At 41.9% G+C, this 17,921-nt stretch overlaps 1 protein-coding gene across 3 annotated transcripts in view; it reads right to left on the bottom strand.

Annotated features, from left to right (window-relative positions):
• The window catches only part of cgnb (cingulin b), a 153,642-nt gene that overhangs the window by 68,738 nt on the left and 66,983 nt on the right, over positions 1–17,921 (bottom strand). For all 3 annotated transcript variants that reach the window (XM_073061089.1, XM_073061091.1, XM_073061090.1), the window contains exons 3-6: positions 14,522–14,619; positions 13,201–13,270; positions 9,495–9,596; positions 4,142–4,290 (exon numbers count right to left, since the gene is read on the bottom strand). In XM_073061089.1, the coding sequence (XP_072917190.1) occupies positions 4,142–4,290; positions 9,495–9,596; positions 13,201–13,270; positions 14,522–14,619 (419 nt within the window). The remainder of the gene's footprint in view (positions 1–4,141; positions 4,291–9,494; positions 9,597–13,200; positions 13,271–14,521; positions 14,620–17,921) is intronic.

Raw genomic sequence — 17,921 nt, 5'->3', positions numbered from 1 at the left:
ATTTGTACGTTCTCCCCACGACTGGGTGGATTTCTTCTGAGTGCTCTGGTTTCCTCTCCCATTCCAAAGACATACAGCTGACAATGTTAAGTGGTCATGGGTGTAATTGGGCAGTGTGGGCTCACTGGGCTGAAAGAGTCTGTTACCATGCTGTAACTCTAAATAAAATATAAATAAATGGAGTCACAGACACCCAACAATAAACTTCTGAACAACACCAAATTAAAATCAGGAAACTACATAAATAAATGGGATAGTGAAAGCCAGCAGGGACAGAAAAGTTTTAGAGGGGAAAATATATTTGAAAAATGAGGAGCAAAGAGTAGGAAAAACAAATTCTGCAAGTCAAAAAAAAGTTATTTTTTTATTAGAGAGTTGGTGTTAGGGTATCCACGGGCATAAGTACAACAATTAGATGTCATTTAGGCAAGTTTATGTATAGAAAAGGTTTGGAGGGATATGGGCCAAAGACAAGAAAATGGGACAATGTCAGGGAGGCAACTTGGTCAGCATGCACAAGATGGACCAAAGGGCCTGCTTATACATTTAAAGTCAGAGTTTCACACCACATAACAATGTGAAAAGCAGCTGTCTTCAAAACTTATATTTGTTTTTGAGAAGATCTCAAATAACCAGTGACTTATAGCAACTGCCATAATGAATGATTGTAGCAGAGGTAAATAATTATACAGAGTTTGGCACGTCAGCATTCGGCCAGATAAGCAAGTTGGGACTCAGTGACAGCTGTAACTACAGGCATCTCTTGCTTGTGAGCCGTATTCAAGAACCCTTTCAAACCCTCTCTACAATCTGATTCTCTTTGATGTTAAACACATTAAATTGAGTGGTCATTAAAGTTCAAGTATGTTTACATAAGATTGGGCTATATACATAGCAGTTATTTCACACCCAACCTCACTCCCATCCCTGTCCCACTCTAGCATAGGATAAACTCCTGAGTTCTGATGAAGAGTCTGTGAGCTTTAATATTAATTGTTTCTTTTCCACAGATGCTGCCTGATCCACAGTTTCAAAAGTTTAAAGTAAATTACGCAAGTACATGTCATTGAAAACTGCATCAAAGAACAGCCCCTTTGGCCCATCTAGTCTGTGCCAAACCATTTAAACTGTCTAGACCCACTGACCTGCACCATAGTTCTCCATACCCGTACCATCCATGTACCTATCCAAACTTCCCTTAAACTGCATCAACCACTTGCGCTGGCAGCTCATTCCACACTCTCACCACCCTCTGAGTGAAAAAGTTCCCCTTCATGTTTCCCTTAAACATTTCATCTTTCACCTTTAACCCTTGACTAAATCTAGTTGTAGTCTCACCCAACCTCAGTGGAAAAAACCTGTTTGTATTTACTCTCTCACTACACCTCAATTTTGAACACCTTTATTAAATCTCCCTTCAATTTACTACATTCTAAGGAATATAGTCTTAACCTATTCAACCTTTCCTATTAACTTAAGTCCTCCAGATCTGGCAAAATCCTTGTAAATTTTCTGTGTACTCTTTCAACCTTACCTCTTTCCTCTAGGTAGGTGACCTAAATTGCACACAATACTTCAAATTTAGCCTCAGAAACGTCTTATACCTGCCAATACACTATTATTTTCCACCTTAACCAGGGCCTCAATTTGTCTTGAAAACCAAGGTTTCCAAATCTGTTTTCCTTGAAAATTTCACTTCTGAAGGCTTCCCACTTACCAAGTACTCCTTTGCCAGAAAACAGCCTGTCCCAATCCACACTTGCCAGATCCTTTCTGATATCGAAAATAGCCTTTCTCCAATTTAGAACCTCAAACTGAGGACGAGACCTATCCATTTCCGTAATCACCTTAAAACTAATGGCATTATGATCACTACATGCAAAGTGTTCCTCTACACATACTTCTGCGAACTGCCTTATTCCCTGATAGGAGATCAAATGAGTTCAGATTCAGGAACCCACTGATGTGGTTGAAGGTGAGGATTGGCTAAGATTAAATGTTGCAAGATGGCGGCGCGACGCAGCGCGCAGTGGCCACTTTGGAATGAATATCTGTAATCTGTCATGTAGGATGCTGTGAACAATCCTGATTTGATGGAGATGGACATGAGAAGCACGGAGGAACATCTGGTGAAACTTTTGAAATGCCTGTTTCGCGGCTGCTGCTACTGTGCGATCGGAAAAATTTCCGGGAGGAAGGCCCTGAATCCTCGGCTTTGCCTGTTGCTTGGCGGCCGGTGCCGTGGTCGAAGAACTCGGCAGAGATGTTGCTCGGTGTCGGAGGGCTGGTCGGAGGCTTGAAGTTTTCGGATGGACTCGGAGTTGGCTGTGGTCGGGGCTCCCAGAGTGCTGTACTGGCAAGCTGCAGCGCTGGAGGTTCATGGCAGGAAGAGTTTTTCTTCCTTCTACAGTCTGCGTCAGATGATGGGCTGTCGGGACTTTGAGACTTTCTTTTAAACCGTGCATGGACTGCTCTTTATCAGATTATGGTATTGCTTTGCACTGTTGAAACTATGTGTTATAATTATATAGTTTTTGTCAGTTAGTCTTTTATCAATTATGGTATTGTCTGCACTGTTGAAACTATATTTTAACTATAACTATATGTAACTATGTGGTTTTGTGTAGGTCTTGTAGCTTTAATTTTGTCTGATGGGTTTGTAGTTCCTTTTCGGGGAACGTGCTAAGACGGTAGTGCGATATCGATACGCAACAGCCTCTCCGGACTCTGGACTGGGGATTGCCAAACGTTATGTGGTTTTTTTTGTGTGGTCTGTTTTGTGCTTTTTCGTGATATCATTCCGGAGAACGTTGTCTCATTTTTTAACTGCATTGTATTTGTGGTTTATAAAAGACAATAAACTGAATCTGAAATATTGCACACTTAGGACATATATACTGATTAAGGAATTAATCCCGAACACATCTGAAAAACTCTATACAATCTCGTCTTTTTACAATATGGGAGTCCCAGTTAATATATGGAACGTTAAAATCACTTATCACAACCTTGTGTTTCTTGCAACAGTCTGCGATCTTTCTAACAATTTGTTCCTCTAAATCTCAAGGACTATTGTGTGGTCTCTAATATAGCCCTATTAACATGGTCATACCTTTCTTATTCTTCAGTTCCACCCATAAAGCCTCACTAGACAAGTTCTGTGTCCTGACTGAGTACTGCAGTAACATTTTCACTGACTAGCAATACCATATCACATCTAGAACAATGGAACCCCAGAATATTGAGCTGCCTGTCCTGCCCTTCCTGCAACCAAGTCTCACTAATCATAATTCGATGACCCCAGCTAATCTGCCTTTCCTACAATACTTCTTGCATTGAAATATATGCAACTCAGATCATTAGTCGCATCATGCTTAACCCTTCTGATTCCTGACTTTGTCCGAGTGTCTTAACAATATCTGTCTCCACAACCATTCTACTATCTGTTCTGGCATTCTGATTCCCATCCCCCTCCAAATTTAGGTTAAACTCTGTTGGGAGTGGGGGGGGGGGGGCGTCAGTGGGGATAAGCTTTCACTACTCATTAAATGCTCCCAATGGCGTGCATCTCAAATAGCTTCTGACAACCAAGTCCAGCTCCTAGCCTCTACTTGTGTATTAGCTACTAAACCCAGCAGAACCATTTCTACTGACATAAGAATGGGCTAAGCTGGGTTACTGTGTGCCTTAAAACCAGTCACTTTGTGCAGATGGGGCTTGTCAGCTGTGGTTGGCAGCTCATCTAGAAGGAAAACTCTGATCTTAAACCTCCACTGCCTTGCAGCTATACCTACTCATAGGGAAGGCTTAGGGGTAAATCCCAAGGAAATATCCAGAGCAGGGATCTCTAAAGCAGTCCTATATTGAGTGCAAACCTGACTGGCAACTCCTGCAATGCCACTAGTGCCAAACTGTATTGGTTTCGTTGTTCCTTTGGGTTCATCAGCTCCATGGATAGGGGGAGCCTGCCGCATGGACAACAACCTGCTCTCCATATCCTATTGCCCTGGACATTGTATCGACTGATCGTAGACAGCTAGGGTGCAACATCCATGAATGACCACAACCAATGGAGGCCTCAAACACGCTTAAGGATGCAAGAGAAGTGAGGAGTGAAACAGATTAATTTTCATGCTCTTACTCTTCGATGTTATTCTGGAGTTCTTTTCTGTTCTTTTGGTAGAGTGAGTGTAACTGAGTCCTCTCCTCTATATTCTCCTCCAGCTGGAGTCGTAGATCCTGCAGCTCCAACTTGTTTTGGTCTTTCTGTGCTCTCAGCTGCTGACATTTCTGGAGAATTGCAGGGGAAGAGGGGAAGGTGGTGAGGCAGAAAAATTAAGAGTTCATCACTTTTAGCAAATAGTGTAATCAGAGGACTAAATACATAGAACTAATGGCTGATTTGTGTTGAGTAGATGAAGACAAGACCTTCTGCTGTTTCCTCCCTTTTTTGTGTTATACTGACCTTGGAAGCTTGGTAGAGAGATGTCTTCTCTTGTCAGCACTGCAACTACTTGTGAAATATACAGTGGGTTTAATCCCACAAGGAGACACACAGACTGAGTGTTCAAAATCCAGAGCCCAGTGGAAGCACTTCTGCTGCACACTGCATATAACAGAATACTACTGCCCTCTGTAGATATTTGAAGTTGGTCCATTAGTTCAGATTCAGGAACCCACTGATGTGGTTGAACGTGAGGATTGGCTAAGAAACCCACAGTACACAAAAGGCCAGATGTAGTGGCAATACCATTCAGCACGGAGTGAAGATATTTGATAAATTCCCATTAATCAAGCCTTAGATTCAAAGTTTCATTTTCTCTATGTGATTTAAGTAGATAACCTCTACACCTTACACTTCTTGAATGAAATTAGCCCTGCTTTATTGGGACGTACACCCTTTCTTTAAATACTTTTTTGTGGAGTAAAGTAACTTTTTTGTACAATAGATTTGTACAAGCCATACATCCTGCCCCAAGTGTTACTCACTGCAAGCCATACATCCTGCCCCGTGTTACTCACTGACTTGACAAGGGTTTTCATTAAGTACAATAAAAATAAATTCATTGGTTTGAACATCTTTTCTGTATGCAAAAATAAATAGGCTTTTGATTCAGCTTTGCAGGCAGCAATCCTCTAAAAGAGGATTATAACGTAGGGCATATCACACCTACAGCCCCAGTGCAAACATGAAGGAGAGCTGTACTGTCAGCTCAGAGGTACCAGCTTTTGAATAAAATATGCAGCCTGCTCAGCTGAAATGCATCCTGGCACAATTTTGGAGTTACCATTAGTGCCTGGGCAATATTTGTCCCTCAATCCAATTTGTGGGAGGAAATATCCATAAATGGCTACTTAATTTCCTATCTACCATAAAGCCCTTAGGTATACACCCTGTGGTTGGGCAAGTTGCACAAAAGGAAACAAGCCCTTTTATAAAATCCGCAGTCACCTCATTCTTCTGCTGCTATTCTGTAGTTTGCCACTAGGTGGTGCAGCAGAGACACCTCATGCTGCTTCCATGTTGTCCGATGAAAAGTAATGTTTATTGTCAAAAGCACAATTCCACATACGCACAGGTGCAATGAAAAACTTACAGCAGCATCACAGGCACAAAGGATAGAAACAGAACAAGGAAAACAAATTAAACAAATTATACACATTTCTTACAAGATGGAAAACAATTGGAAGAAAAAATGCAGTCCATTTTAGTGGAAAGAATTGAAATGATTTTAGTGTTGCTAAATAGTAGTTTTGCTGGTTAGTTTTAGAACCGAATGAATCTGGTGGTGGTGGTGGTGAGATTTCAGGCTTCTGTACCAATAGGGTAATAGGCTAACACACTCGGCAAAAGGGATGCAATGCAAAGCTATCAACAATGCACTGCAGCTAACTCTTCCTTAAAAGAAAACATTCCTGGGATGTCCAGGAATGTCTGATTTAATCATCTTCCTCTAGTATTGGGAATCATTTATTCTTCAATAAACAAAACATAAAACGGTACAGCATAGTACAGGTCCTTCAGCTCACAATGATGTTCAGACCCTTTGTTATGAGTGATGGACAGACCTGATGGAAATGGGGTGCAGAGTTAACCATTCCCCCCCCCCCCCGAGAACTACAAACTATTGCTGTTGCTATGCTGCTACTGAGAGAGAGAGAGATAGAGATAAAGCCCAGGCAAGAACATCTGCTACAGATAAGAGGGAGGGAGAGACTGTTGATCTATTGTATTTTGACTCTTCCTGGATTATTTACCCTTCACTACAAGGACTTTACTTTGCTCGTTAACATTCCTCAGGAGACAGCAGGAGTGGCCTAACTTGATGGACACGGTCATTCAGAGTTGATGGATAGCTGAGACCCTGTGAGTAGGGATAAAAGACAGGTCTGGAGAGACACCCTTCAGACACACCAGTGGACACTGACTGAGTGTTGGGAACCCACAGAAAGGTGGGGGCTTCGGAGACCGAACCAGGAGATCTGTCAGTAAAGCTCACAGTGTTACAGCAGGGCCGGTGGGGACTTGTGTGTGTGTCCACTCATGCCAGAGTGACGAGTCCACCACAGAAGAACGGTCCAGCTGAAGGACGGAGGGGTCATAACTGAATGGCCACAACAACACAACGGGTTAAAGAAAGCCACAGAAGGTTTGCCTGCTGCAGCTGCCTAATCTCTCTCTCTCTCTCTCCCCAACGATTACAACACAACCATAACTACCTCAGCACGTATGAACTGAACTTTATACTTTTCTATGATAATTCATTTACCCCTAGACATCGATAGAGCTTGTTTATTATTGCTTATTATTATTCCTACACTTTTAGGTTTATTATTGCTAACTTGTTTTATATGTATATTTGCATTTTTGATACTATATTGTGCAGTTTACTAATAAACACCTTTAGTTTTGGTACCACCAGACTCCAACGGATACATCTGTCTTTGCTGGTCTGACACCCAGTTACTGGGTACGTAACACCTTCAATCTACTCTAAGATCCATCTAAACCTTCCCTCCTATATAACCCTCTGTTTTTCTATCAACCATGTACTCAAATATCCCTAATGTATCTGCCTCCACCACTACCCTGGCAGGGTGTTCTACGTGTCCACAACTCTCTGCGTAAAAAAAACTACTTGACATCCTCCCCTATGCTTTCCTCCCATCATCTTAAAATTATGTACCCTGGTATTAGCCATCTCTGCCCTAGGAAAATGTCTCTGGCTATCTAAACAGTCAATGCCTCATCCTGTAAACCTCTATCAAGCAGCCTTTCATCTTCTAAAGAGAAAAGCCCTAGCTTGCTCAACCCATCTTCACAAGACAACAAAACTCTTACACCAATTTAACAACCCAATCTACAGTCAGACAAGAGCAAAATGCAAACCAACATTGGGCAGCGGTGGTTGGTTGTCCTTTAAAAGCACATTAGTTCTCAAATTTTCTCAAGAGACAGAAGATTGCCAGGTTTAGCAAATTCAGCAGCAGATCTTGCAGAGATGGGTTTAAAACTCCCATGTACAGGTTATAGGTTTGGTAGCACTGTGCATGGAATACAGTGCAGAAAATGGCAGGAGGAGAACAATGTCTGGGATGGCACGACAGTGTACTGGTTAGCACAACATTTTACAGTACAAGTGACCTAGGATCAATTCCTGCTGCTGCCTGTAAGAAGTTTGTGCATTCTCCCCGTGACCGCATGGGTTTCCTCTGGGTGCTCTGCTTCCCTCCCACATACACCCCAAAGACATAAGGGTTGATAGGTTAATTGGTCATTGAAAATTGTCCTGTGATTAGGCTAAGGGTTAAATTGGGGTTTGCTGGGCCAGAAGGGTCTCTTCTGTGCTGTATCTGAATAAATTTGTTTAAAAAATGGCAAAGGTTGCTTGAAAGTCAATGCATCACAGGAAAAATAATTCTTTTTAATATGCCTTGTGTGTATTGTTATTTATCCACTCTAAACTTCTCTCACTACCAGTAACAGACCAAATTCTCCTATACCTCTTAGTGTTACAATTTTTCTATATTTTAAAGTGCAGAATCTGTATTTGTACTTTCATGTACTCCCCCCATGCGTACGAGTTCAATTTAAATATTATATGGTATGCTAATTGCCTCATTAAAACCTCAAAATATGCACATACCCACACATAGAAATTTCACCCATTAATAAATCACCACAGCATATAATAGGATTTATATTGTAGTATAAATTATAATAGTATTTAATATAATTACTATAGTCCTGTTGAAGGGTCCCTGCTCAAACCATCAGTAGTTTACTCATTTTCATAGATGCTGCCTGACCTGCTGAGTACCTCCAGCATTTTGTGCATGTTGCCCTGGTTTTCCAGCATCCACAGAATCTCTGGTGTTCATAATAACATGGCTTTTGGTGTCTCTTAGGGCTAATGATGCTTTCCTTGAACGTGCATGCTAATGCCGGAAGAACTCATTATATTACAAACATGTTATTGACTGCACTGCTATGTCAGGAATCTGAAATGATACCCTCCCCATCCCACTGTTGTGCCAAGAACTGCCCGGATGAATAGAAGAGATAAGGTAATCTGATTAACCCAAGGCAACGGCTGCCTAGAGAACAATCAGCACTGAGATATGGGGCAGCTAAACAAAGGGCTTCTATTATGTTGAGTTACAGGTACTAAAAGAGAACAGGCGATTCAGGCAACATGTGAAACAGCCACTGATAGTAACCAGTATTGGTCTATATTCATCAGGCTGACCAGGATACAGCTGAGCCCAGTTACAGGTAAAGAGCAACACTCTCTCCCAGCACCAGTCCTCACAGATAACTTTTTAACATTGCTGTGGTTCCCTCTGCATGAAATTACTGGTTCGGTGTAGCTGGAATTCCAGCAGTGGGCAGGATTTCCTGTCAGGTTCCAAACACAGAAGGATGTAGACCGAGGACTTGTGACGACTGCTCGGACGGAGCAAGAGCATTGTACAAATCAGAACTCCGCAGGGTAACACTAAGTGGATGCCAGTGTAGGATAATTGAGATAACACAGGACTCTTGTAGCACAAGATCATAAGAATAGGAGCAGAATTAGGCCATTTGGCCCTTAGAGTCTGCTCCGCCATTCCATCATGACTGATTTATCCCTTTCAACCCCCATTCTCCTGCCTTCTCCCCGCAACCTTTGACGCCCTGACTAATCAGCAACCCATCAACCTCTATTAAATATACCAAATGACTTAGTCTCCACTGCCATCTGGGGCAATGAATTCCACAGATTCACCACCCTCTGGCTAACTAAATTTCTCTTCATCTCTCTCCTTGTATTCTGAGGCTGTGACCTCTGGTCCTAGATGTCCCACTGTAGGAAACATCATTTCCACATTCACTCTATTTAAGACTTTCAATATTCAATAGGTTTCAGAGAGTCTCTTCCCCCCACCCCTTCTAAATACACAATGCCCAATGAAAACTCAAATCACATAATTGTGAAGTACAGAGTGCTTACCGTTAATTCTTCTTCAAAATTTTGCTGCAATTCTATGACCTTTTTCTCTAAATCATTCTTCCGAGTAGCAACACCCCCAAGATCAGGTGATAATTCTGCATACTGAATGTGGGGGGGAGAAACAAGAAAATTAGGTGAAGATCTACACTGTAATCTATCAAAGCTGTATCATGGTGGTGTTATATGCTTTAAGGAGTCTCAACTTGACATGACTACAGTACTGTCACCTGTGTAGAAGAAAATAAGGAAGTAAGATTTTTAGCAAGAGGGTGATGAATCTGTGGAATTCATTGTTACAAGTAGCTGTGGAAGTCAATTCATTGGGTATATTTATGGCAGAGGATGATAGGTTCTTGATTAGTCAGGGCATGGAAAGAAGACAGGAAAATGGGGTTGAAAAGGCCTAATTTTGCTCCCATGTTTTATGGGCTCATACTTAATGGAGTGAAAGGTAGAGCAATAGTGAACTGTCCACAAGCCTGTTCAAATTGAGCCAGGCAACAGGTAAACAGTCCTTTGGCCAAGCAAGTTGACACAGCCCTCAGGCACACTGATCGAATACTATCCTGCCCACATTCCCATCAACTGCTTGAAAAATACACCACCCACTTAAGACAACAGCAAGCCAGTAATCTAGTACAACCACTTTATGGCACTAAGACATCCATGTGGTGACAGGAAAATGTGTGAAATGTCAGTAACTGGGGTCCGACATCAGGCAGCAGCTCTAACCATCAGCTGTACCATTACATTTCTCCTATAATTCTCAATTTCAACAAAAATTAGATATTATGTACTCAGAATTAATGTATTTATTTTACAGCATGCAATCATGTACAAAGCTACAAGTTGGAGATATTGTAGAATAATGAGAAACCAATGAGTTTCATTCTTTTTGAGATCCAAAGGAAAATCATGAAATATATTAAGGATATAGACAAGAAAAGTTTACAAGTAAATCAGACCCATTGAAATCCACAGCTGAAAAGTAAATTTAAACATAAATCCAAGGACACACACTTAAATTTACATAAAGCTTTCTGTGGCCTTAACACAAACAAGAGGAAAATCTGCAGGTACTGGAAATTCAAGCAACATACACAAAGTGCTGGAGGAACTCATCAGGCCAGGCAGCATCTATGGAAAAAAGTACAGTCAATGTTTCAGGCCAAAACCCTTTGGCAAGACTGGAGAAAAAAGCTGAGGAGTAGATTTTAAAGGTGGGGAAGGGAGAGAGAACCAGCAGATGATAGGTGAAACCTGGAGGGGGGAGGGATGAAGTAAAAAGCTGGGAGATGAGATGAGAGAGGGAAAAGGGGATGGGGAATGGAAAATTAGTGAGGGAGTTGGGGGGCATTAGCACAAGTTTGAGAAATCGATGTTCATGCCATCAGGTTGGAGACTACACCTCATTCCACCTTACTACTTGTAAAACTGCCATCCCCTTTTCTCAATTCCTCCATCTCTGCCGCATCTGCTCTCAGGATGAGGTGTTTCATTCTAGAATGAAGGAGATGTCCTCCTTTTTCAAAGGGGCTTCCCTTCCTCTACCATCAACGCTAAGCTCAACTGCATCTCCTCCATTTCACACACATCTGCTCTCACCTCATCCTCCCACCACCCTACCAGGAATATAGTTCCTCTTGTCCTCACCGACCACTCTACCAGCCCCAGCATATAATTCTCTGAAACTTCTGCCACCTCCAATGGGATCCCGCCACCAAGCACATCTTTCCTCCCCTGCCCCCAACCCCCAATTTCTGCTTTCCACAGGGATCGCTCCCTATGCAACTTGTTTGCCCATTCATCCTTCCCCACTGATTTCCCCCCGGCACTTGTCCTTGCAAGCAAAACAAGTGCTACGCCTGCCCCTACACGCCTCCTCCCGCACTACCATCCAGGGCACTAAGTAGTCCTTCCAGGTGAGACGACACTTCACCTGTGAGTCTGTTGGGTCATTTACCATGTTGAGTGCTCCCGGTGTGGCCTTCTGCATATCGGTGAGCCCCAACTTAGAATGGGAGACTGCCTTACCGAGCATTTATGCTCTATCCACCAGAATAAGTGGGATCTCCCAGTGGCCAACCATTTTAATTCCACTTCCCATTCCCATATGTCCATCTGTGGCCTCCTCCAGTGTTGTGATGAACACCTTGTAATTCCATTTAGATAACCTCAAACTTCCAGTATTGCCCCCAAACCCCACCCCCTTCTCCATTTCCCATCCCCTTTTCCCTCTCTCACCTTATCTTACCAATCAATTTCCCAGCTCTTTACTTCATCCCTCCCACCTCCAGGTTTCACCTATCATCTGGTGTTTCTCTCTCCCCTCCCCCCACCTTTTAAATCTACTCCTCAGCCTCCTCCCCCCCCCCCCCCGCAGTTCTGCCGAAGGGTTTCAGCCCAAAACCTTGACTCTACTCTTTTTCCTATCAATGCTGCCTGGCCTGCTAAGTTCCTCCAGCATTTTGTGTGTTGTGGTATTAACACTCTTGACAGGTTTTGAAATACAGTTCACTGCTGCAGAATGGGAACTGGAGTAGACAGTTTGCATGGAACTATGTGGCAATAAATAGCTTGGAGATGTCCACTGAGAATTAAATAATGGCAAGACACCATGATAGCTTTCCTGCTTTGAAGCAAAGTAGTGCAATGAAGAGGCTGAAGAGGAGACCTACTAGGATACAGCCTGGATTAGAGAGCATTTCTTATGTAGAAAGGCTGAGTGAGCCAGGGCTTTTCTTTTTGGAGAGAAGGAGGATGAGAGGCAACTTGATAGAGGTGTACAAGATGATGTGAGGAATAGATTGAGCGGTCAGCTGGAGACTTCTGTCCAGGGCCAAAAGAGGTGTGTATGTTTACGTGCATGCGCGTGTGTGCGGAATGCCCTGCCAAGGGTAGTAGGAGAGATAGATACATTAGGAACATATAAGAGACTCTTAGACAGGCACTTAGATGATAGAAAAATGGTGGGTTATGTAGGAGGGAAGGGCTAGATTTATCTTAGGAGGGCCCCGTCCACCATGGGTAAAGCAAATCTACACAGTATTGTCACAGGAAAGCAGCATCCATCATCAAGGACCACTCACTCTTCTTGCTGCTGTGATCAGGAAGGTGGTACAAGAGTCTCAGGACTCACACCACCAGGTTCAGGAAAGTTTATTACCCCTCAGCCATCAGGGGTTAACTTCACTTGCCTCATCACTGAACTAGTCACACAACCCATGGACCCACTTCAATGACTCTTCATCTCATGTTTTCAATATTTATTGCTTATTTGTTTACTTATTATTTTTCTTTTGAATTTGCACAGTTTGTTGCCTTTTCCACACTGGTTGTCCTCCATGTTTGGTGTCCTCCATGTTTGGTGCAGTCTTTCATTGAATTGGTTATTGGATTTATTGAGTATGCTCACAAGAAGACAATCTCAGCGTTGTATATGGCAACATTATGTACTTTGATAATAAATTTACTCTGAACTTTGAAAAGCCCACATCATAATGGGCTAAAGGGCCTGTATTGTGGTGTAAAGATAAATATTCTGTGAAATTTCTTACATATTTTTGAAAGAACAAATGCATCATAGTTGTACATCTTTATTATGTGGAAGCTATCTCATTGAGAGATATCATTAGGGCTGACATTCAATATTATAAAACTAACTAATTCAAGAAAAAATTAGAGACTAAATGAGTACCATCCTTACTTTGGTCCCTTGGAGTTTGTCAAATACAAGGTTTGCTTTCTTCTTCAGGAAATTGTCACTCTCAATGCTCCTAGGAATGAACATCACAGTGTTAGGAAAAGTAATTTAAAAACAGGTAACGTGACTAAAAAAACTTAACTTGAATGGAGAAGGGGTGTGTACAAGATTTTCAATTTTTCCATGTTATGGGAAGATATTAAAGACAAAGATTAAAGATTTAAAGATTAGCTTTATTTGTCACATGTACATCAAAACATACAGTGAAATGCATTATTTGTGTCAAATCAAGTAAGTGAGAATTCTGCTGGGGCCAACATAACATGCTCACAACTTACTAGGAATATGGAAGGAAACAAGGGCATCAGGTGGAAACCCACATGGTGATTGTACAAACTCCTTACAGACACTGGTATATTGTGTACTTGCATCCCCACATTCCTGTGTGCACTGTCACTAGATCAGAGAATTAACATCTAGCAAAAATTTAGAACTCATGGGTCGGTGCAAAGGAAGTTCTATCAAGCACAATCCTAATGCTCGACCACACTAAAATGTGAGCTGAGGCTTCAGCTGGGAAATTAGACTGGGCTACTGCCTAGACCACGAGAAGTCAAAATGAACACATTGCATTACTTGAAAGACATGAGGTGATGTGATAAGTGGGAAGTACAGATGTTGGCATCTACGAAGAGCAAAATGTGTCTGGTTGTGATGCCTTTGGTCTCCAGTAGCTTTGTTTAGTGGTCAACATTCAACTTTGTGATTGGTTGCAAACCAGCTGTTCACTGCCATAGAAATAATACTTGGACAGTTTCTGTAACTGGGGGCTGACTACTGCACTGGGTACAGAGATGAAGTTTAGACTCACTCGAGAAGAAATGGGCAAGGCTAGGTTTGCCATGAATGATGGAATCGTTGAGGCTCAGAACCTTATAAGATGAAGGGAAAATGAAGTCAGAACATTTACTTTACATGGAATTATATATGCACAAAGTCAGATCACACCCTTGAAACAAGCCCATTTTTAAGCTGTAGTTAAGTCTCCTTCCACGTTCCCTCTCAACTTTTCTTTCATGTGTTCATCCAACTTCCCCATAAAAATACCCATACTATTAATTCCAATCACTCTCCACATGAGTGAGTTTGAAACAGATGTTCTTTTTCCTGAATTTTCCTGTTGACTGCCTTGTATTGACGAGCTCCAGTTTCACCCCCATGTGTGTAGACACCACTGGTGCTTCCCTTTCACAAATCTTCAAAGCCACTATTCAGCTCAATTTTTGATGCATCTAACCTTGTCCTTTTGGTATTGGGAACTTACCCTTCCTTTAGTAGACTGAAAATTAACTGCTTTGTAAGCTCCTCGCTAGCAAGTGAGTGTGCTTTCTGGTCCTTCAGAAGGTCAGGAGTGCATTTTAACTGTGAAAACAAATAAGAATTTAAAAAGATAATTCAAGACTCCGTGCATTCACATTTCCACAAATATCCTGCTATGTGATTTTGAGGATTGCGGTTCAAAGAGTAGAAAGAAAACTACGTAAAATATTGTCTATCAATTTTCTCTATAACCACAAGCCCTCATTCTTATGAACTAAGGATTTAGATATATTGACTTTATAATGAGATAAAGTCTGTTACCAATTCTCTCTCAACTTTAGTGAGAACTTGGACATGGAATCCCATTGCAAAGTCAAATGCTGCTTTCACCTTATGTTACCTTATGTTAAGATTATGTTACTCTTACCTCAAGTGAGGAGGTTGGAGTTCGAGTTTCACCGCAGAGACACGAGAAAAATCCAAGCCTACGATCTAGGCAATGGTAAGGGAGCTGGGGCGGGGGGGGGGGGGGTAGGGGAGTTTAAATGCGGCATTGAACCAAGTGAAAGATCCTGTGGCCCTACTTCAGAGAGGTTAGCAGAATATCTTAGCCAACATTTATTCTTCAATCAACATCACCAAACACCAAGTATCTGGTCATTAGATTACTGAGTGTGGAAGCCTGCTACTCACAAAATGGCCACCACATTTCTCATACTACAAGAGAGATTAAATTTCAGAAGCACAATCCAGACTATAAAGAGTTGGAGGCATCCAATAGTTGTGAAAAGTGCTATATAGATACATGCCTTTCCTCTCTGAAATATTAATTACAACATGGATCTAATAAATGGAGATGAAGTAAAATCTATGCAAAATATATAAGAAAATCAATTGATGCATATATTTCAGTTATTCAGATAACTGGAATAGAAAGTATTTGCCAATGTTTATTGGGTTAACTGATTTCATAACATCTAATCCAATGAATTCTTGCACTCTAGACCTACTCTGGAAAGATGGGTTTCTTTTGTGCGCTTTACACAGTCACGCAAGCTGAAAGCCAAGGACACCTGCGCAAGGAAGCTAGCAGTTCAGCTCTGATGCCATCTGCAACTGAAGCCACTACATGAGAAAGTTTCAGATCAGAAGGCCTGTGCAACTCAGCAACAGTCAGTCACTTTGAGAACTTCAGATAGTAGGAAGGTGGTGGGGAATGGATTGTCAGGCAGCGAGGATGTTGCTAACTACAAGGATGGTATGAACAATTTTATAAAGGAAAAAGGGAATAAGGAAGAATGTGTGTCAAGTAGCAAGTATTGAAAAATGCACAAATATATTGAGTTTAGTTTCTGACTTTACATGACTAATTACAGTAATCTCACAGGATTTTACACGAGGCCCAATCCTCAAATGGACATGGAGTAGATAATCTACTGTTTCCAGTATTTCTGGGAACACTTCAAATTTCAAGGTAAATTTATTAAAGTACATATATATCACCATATACTACCCTTAGATTCATTTTCTTGCAGGCTTTCATAGTAGAACAAAGAAATACTATAGAATAATTGAAAAGCTACATACAAAGACTGATAAACAACTAGTGTGCAAAAGACATACGGTGCAAATACTAAAAAATAATAAATAAATTTCTAATAAGTAATACTGGCAATGTGAGTTGAAGAGCCCTTGAAATTGAGTCCACAGGTTGTGCTCAATGATCAGTTCAGTGTTGTGGTGAATGAAAATGTCCACATTGGTTCAGAAGTTTGATGATTGTAGGGTAATATCTGATCCTGAACATGGAAGTATGGGACCCAAGGCTCCCGAACCACCTTTCTGATGGATGCAGTGAGAAAAGAACATGGAAGAAGAGGATTTTTACAGATAACCATCATAATGTAGTGTTTTGCTTAGGATTTCAAACAACACTGAAAAATGAAGTTGGAAAAAATGACAAGTTCATTTCATCAGCTCAAAAACAGCGTATTAATTAGCAAATTAATTGACCAATTACATACATAAACTCACGGAGAATATGTTGGACCCGGAGGCTGGTGTTAATGCCCCTCCTCCCCTTCTTACCCCATCCCTGACAATATTTAGTTGTTTGTTTTTTTTCCTCTCTCTCTGCCCATCACTCTGCCTGTTCTCCATCTCCCTCTGGTGTTCCCCCCTTCCCCTTTCTTTCTCCCAGCCTCCCGTCCCATGATCCTTTCCCTTCTCCAGCTCTGTATCACATTCGCCAATCACCTTTCCAGCTCTTAGCTTCATCCCACCCCCTCCGGTCTTCTCCTATCATTTTGCATTCCCCCCTCCCCCCACTAGTTTCAAATCTCTTAGTATCTTTCCTTTCAGTTAGTCCTGACGAAGAGGCTCGGCCCCAAACGCCGACAGTACTTCTCCTTCTAGATGCTGCCTAGCCTGCTGTGTTCCACCAGCATTTTGTGTGTGTTGTTTGAATTTCCAGCATCTGCAGATTTTCTCATGTTTGCACATACTTAAGCTATAGGATCCAGCAGAGGTGAAGGACTGGTGATGGAGGTGCATACTTATGAAGAGTTGCCCTTCAGATGATGGGGTACACTAAATTACTTAATGCCATACCAGACATAGAAATAGTCAGGGCTTCTAGAATGACAGCTCTTACACAATGACTGGAATACGAGAATAAATAAGTTTTGCTACCATGAAACAAAACCTTGGTTGGACCACTAGTGGAGTGTCATGAGCAGTTCTGGGCATCTTCTTTAGGAGAAACAATAGCCTGGAGGAAGTGCAGCACAAAATTTATAATCATGCCTAGACTTTAAATATTGAATTACAAAATGAGACAGTGCAAACTAGAATTGGATCCTCCTTTACGTCAGTGAGACCAGACATAGACTGGGGGACCACTTTCTTGAGCGCGTTAACTGCACCCACAAAAGGCAGAATTTCCCGGTGGTCAACCATTTTAATTCCAATCTCCATTCCAACATGAAGATGGCCTCCTTTACTGCAACAATGAGGAGCAAAACCTCATATTCCATCTGGGGAACCTCCAACCTAGTGTCATGAACACCAATTTCTCTAACTTCTGGAAGGATTTGCCCCTCTCCCTCTTCCCTCCTCCAATTCCCCACTCGGGCTCACTGTTCTCCTCATCTGCCTATCATCTCTCCCAGTGCACCTCCTCCCCATTTTTCAACTCGCCTCTCCCATCAGGTTCCTTGTTCTCCAGCCCTTTACCTTTTCTACCCATCACCTCCCAGCTTCTTACTTCATCCCCCTCCCCTCCACCCACCTGGTGTTACCTACCACCTTCTTGCTTGCACTCCTTCCCCTCCTTATTCTGCTTTTTTCCCTCCCTCCTTTCTAGTCCTGATAAAAGGTCTTGGCCCAAAACATCGACTATTTAC

Source organism: Hemitrygon akajei, chromosome 11 (assembly GCF_048418815.1).
Source record: "Hemitrygon akajei chromosome 11, sHemAka1.3, whole genome shotgun sequence".
NCBI lineage: Eukaryota > Metazoa > Chordata > Chondrichthyes > Myliobatiformes > Dasyatidae > Hemitrygon > Hemitrygon akajei.
Note: the sequence above shows the minus strand (reverse complement) of the source record. Positions and strands in the feature narration are given on the sequence as shown.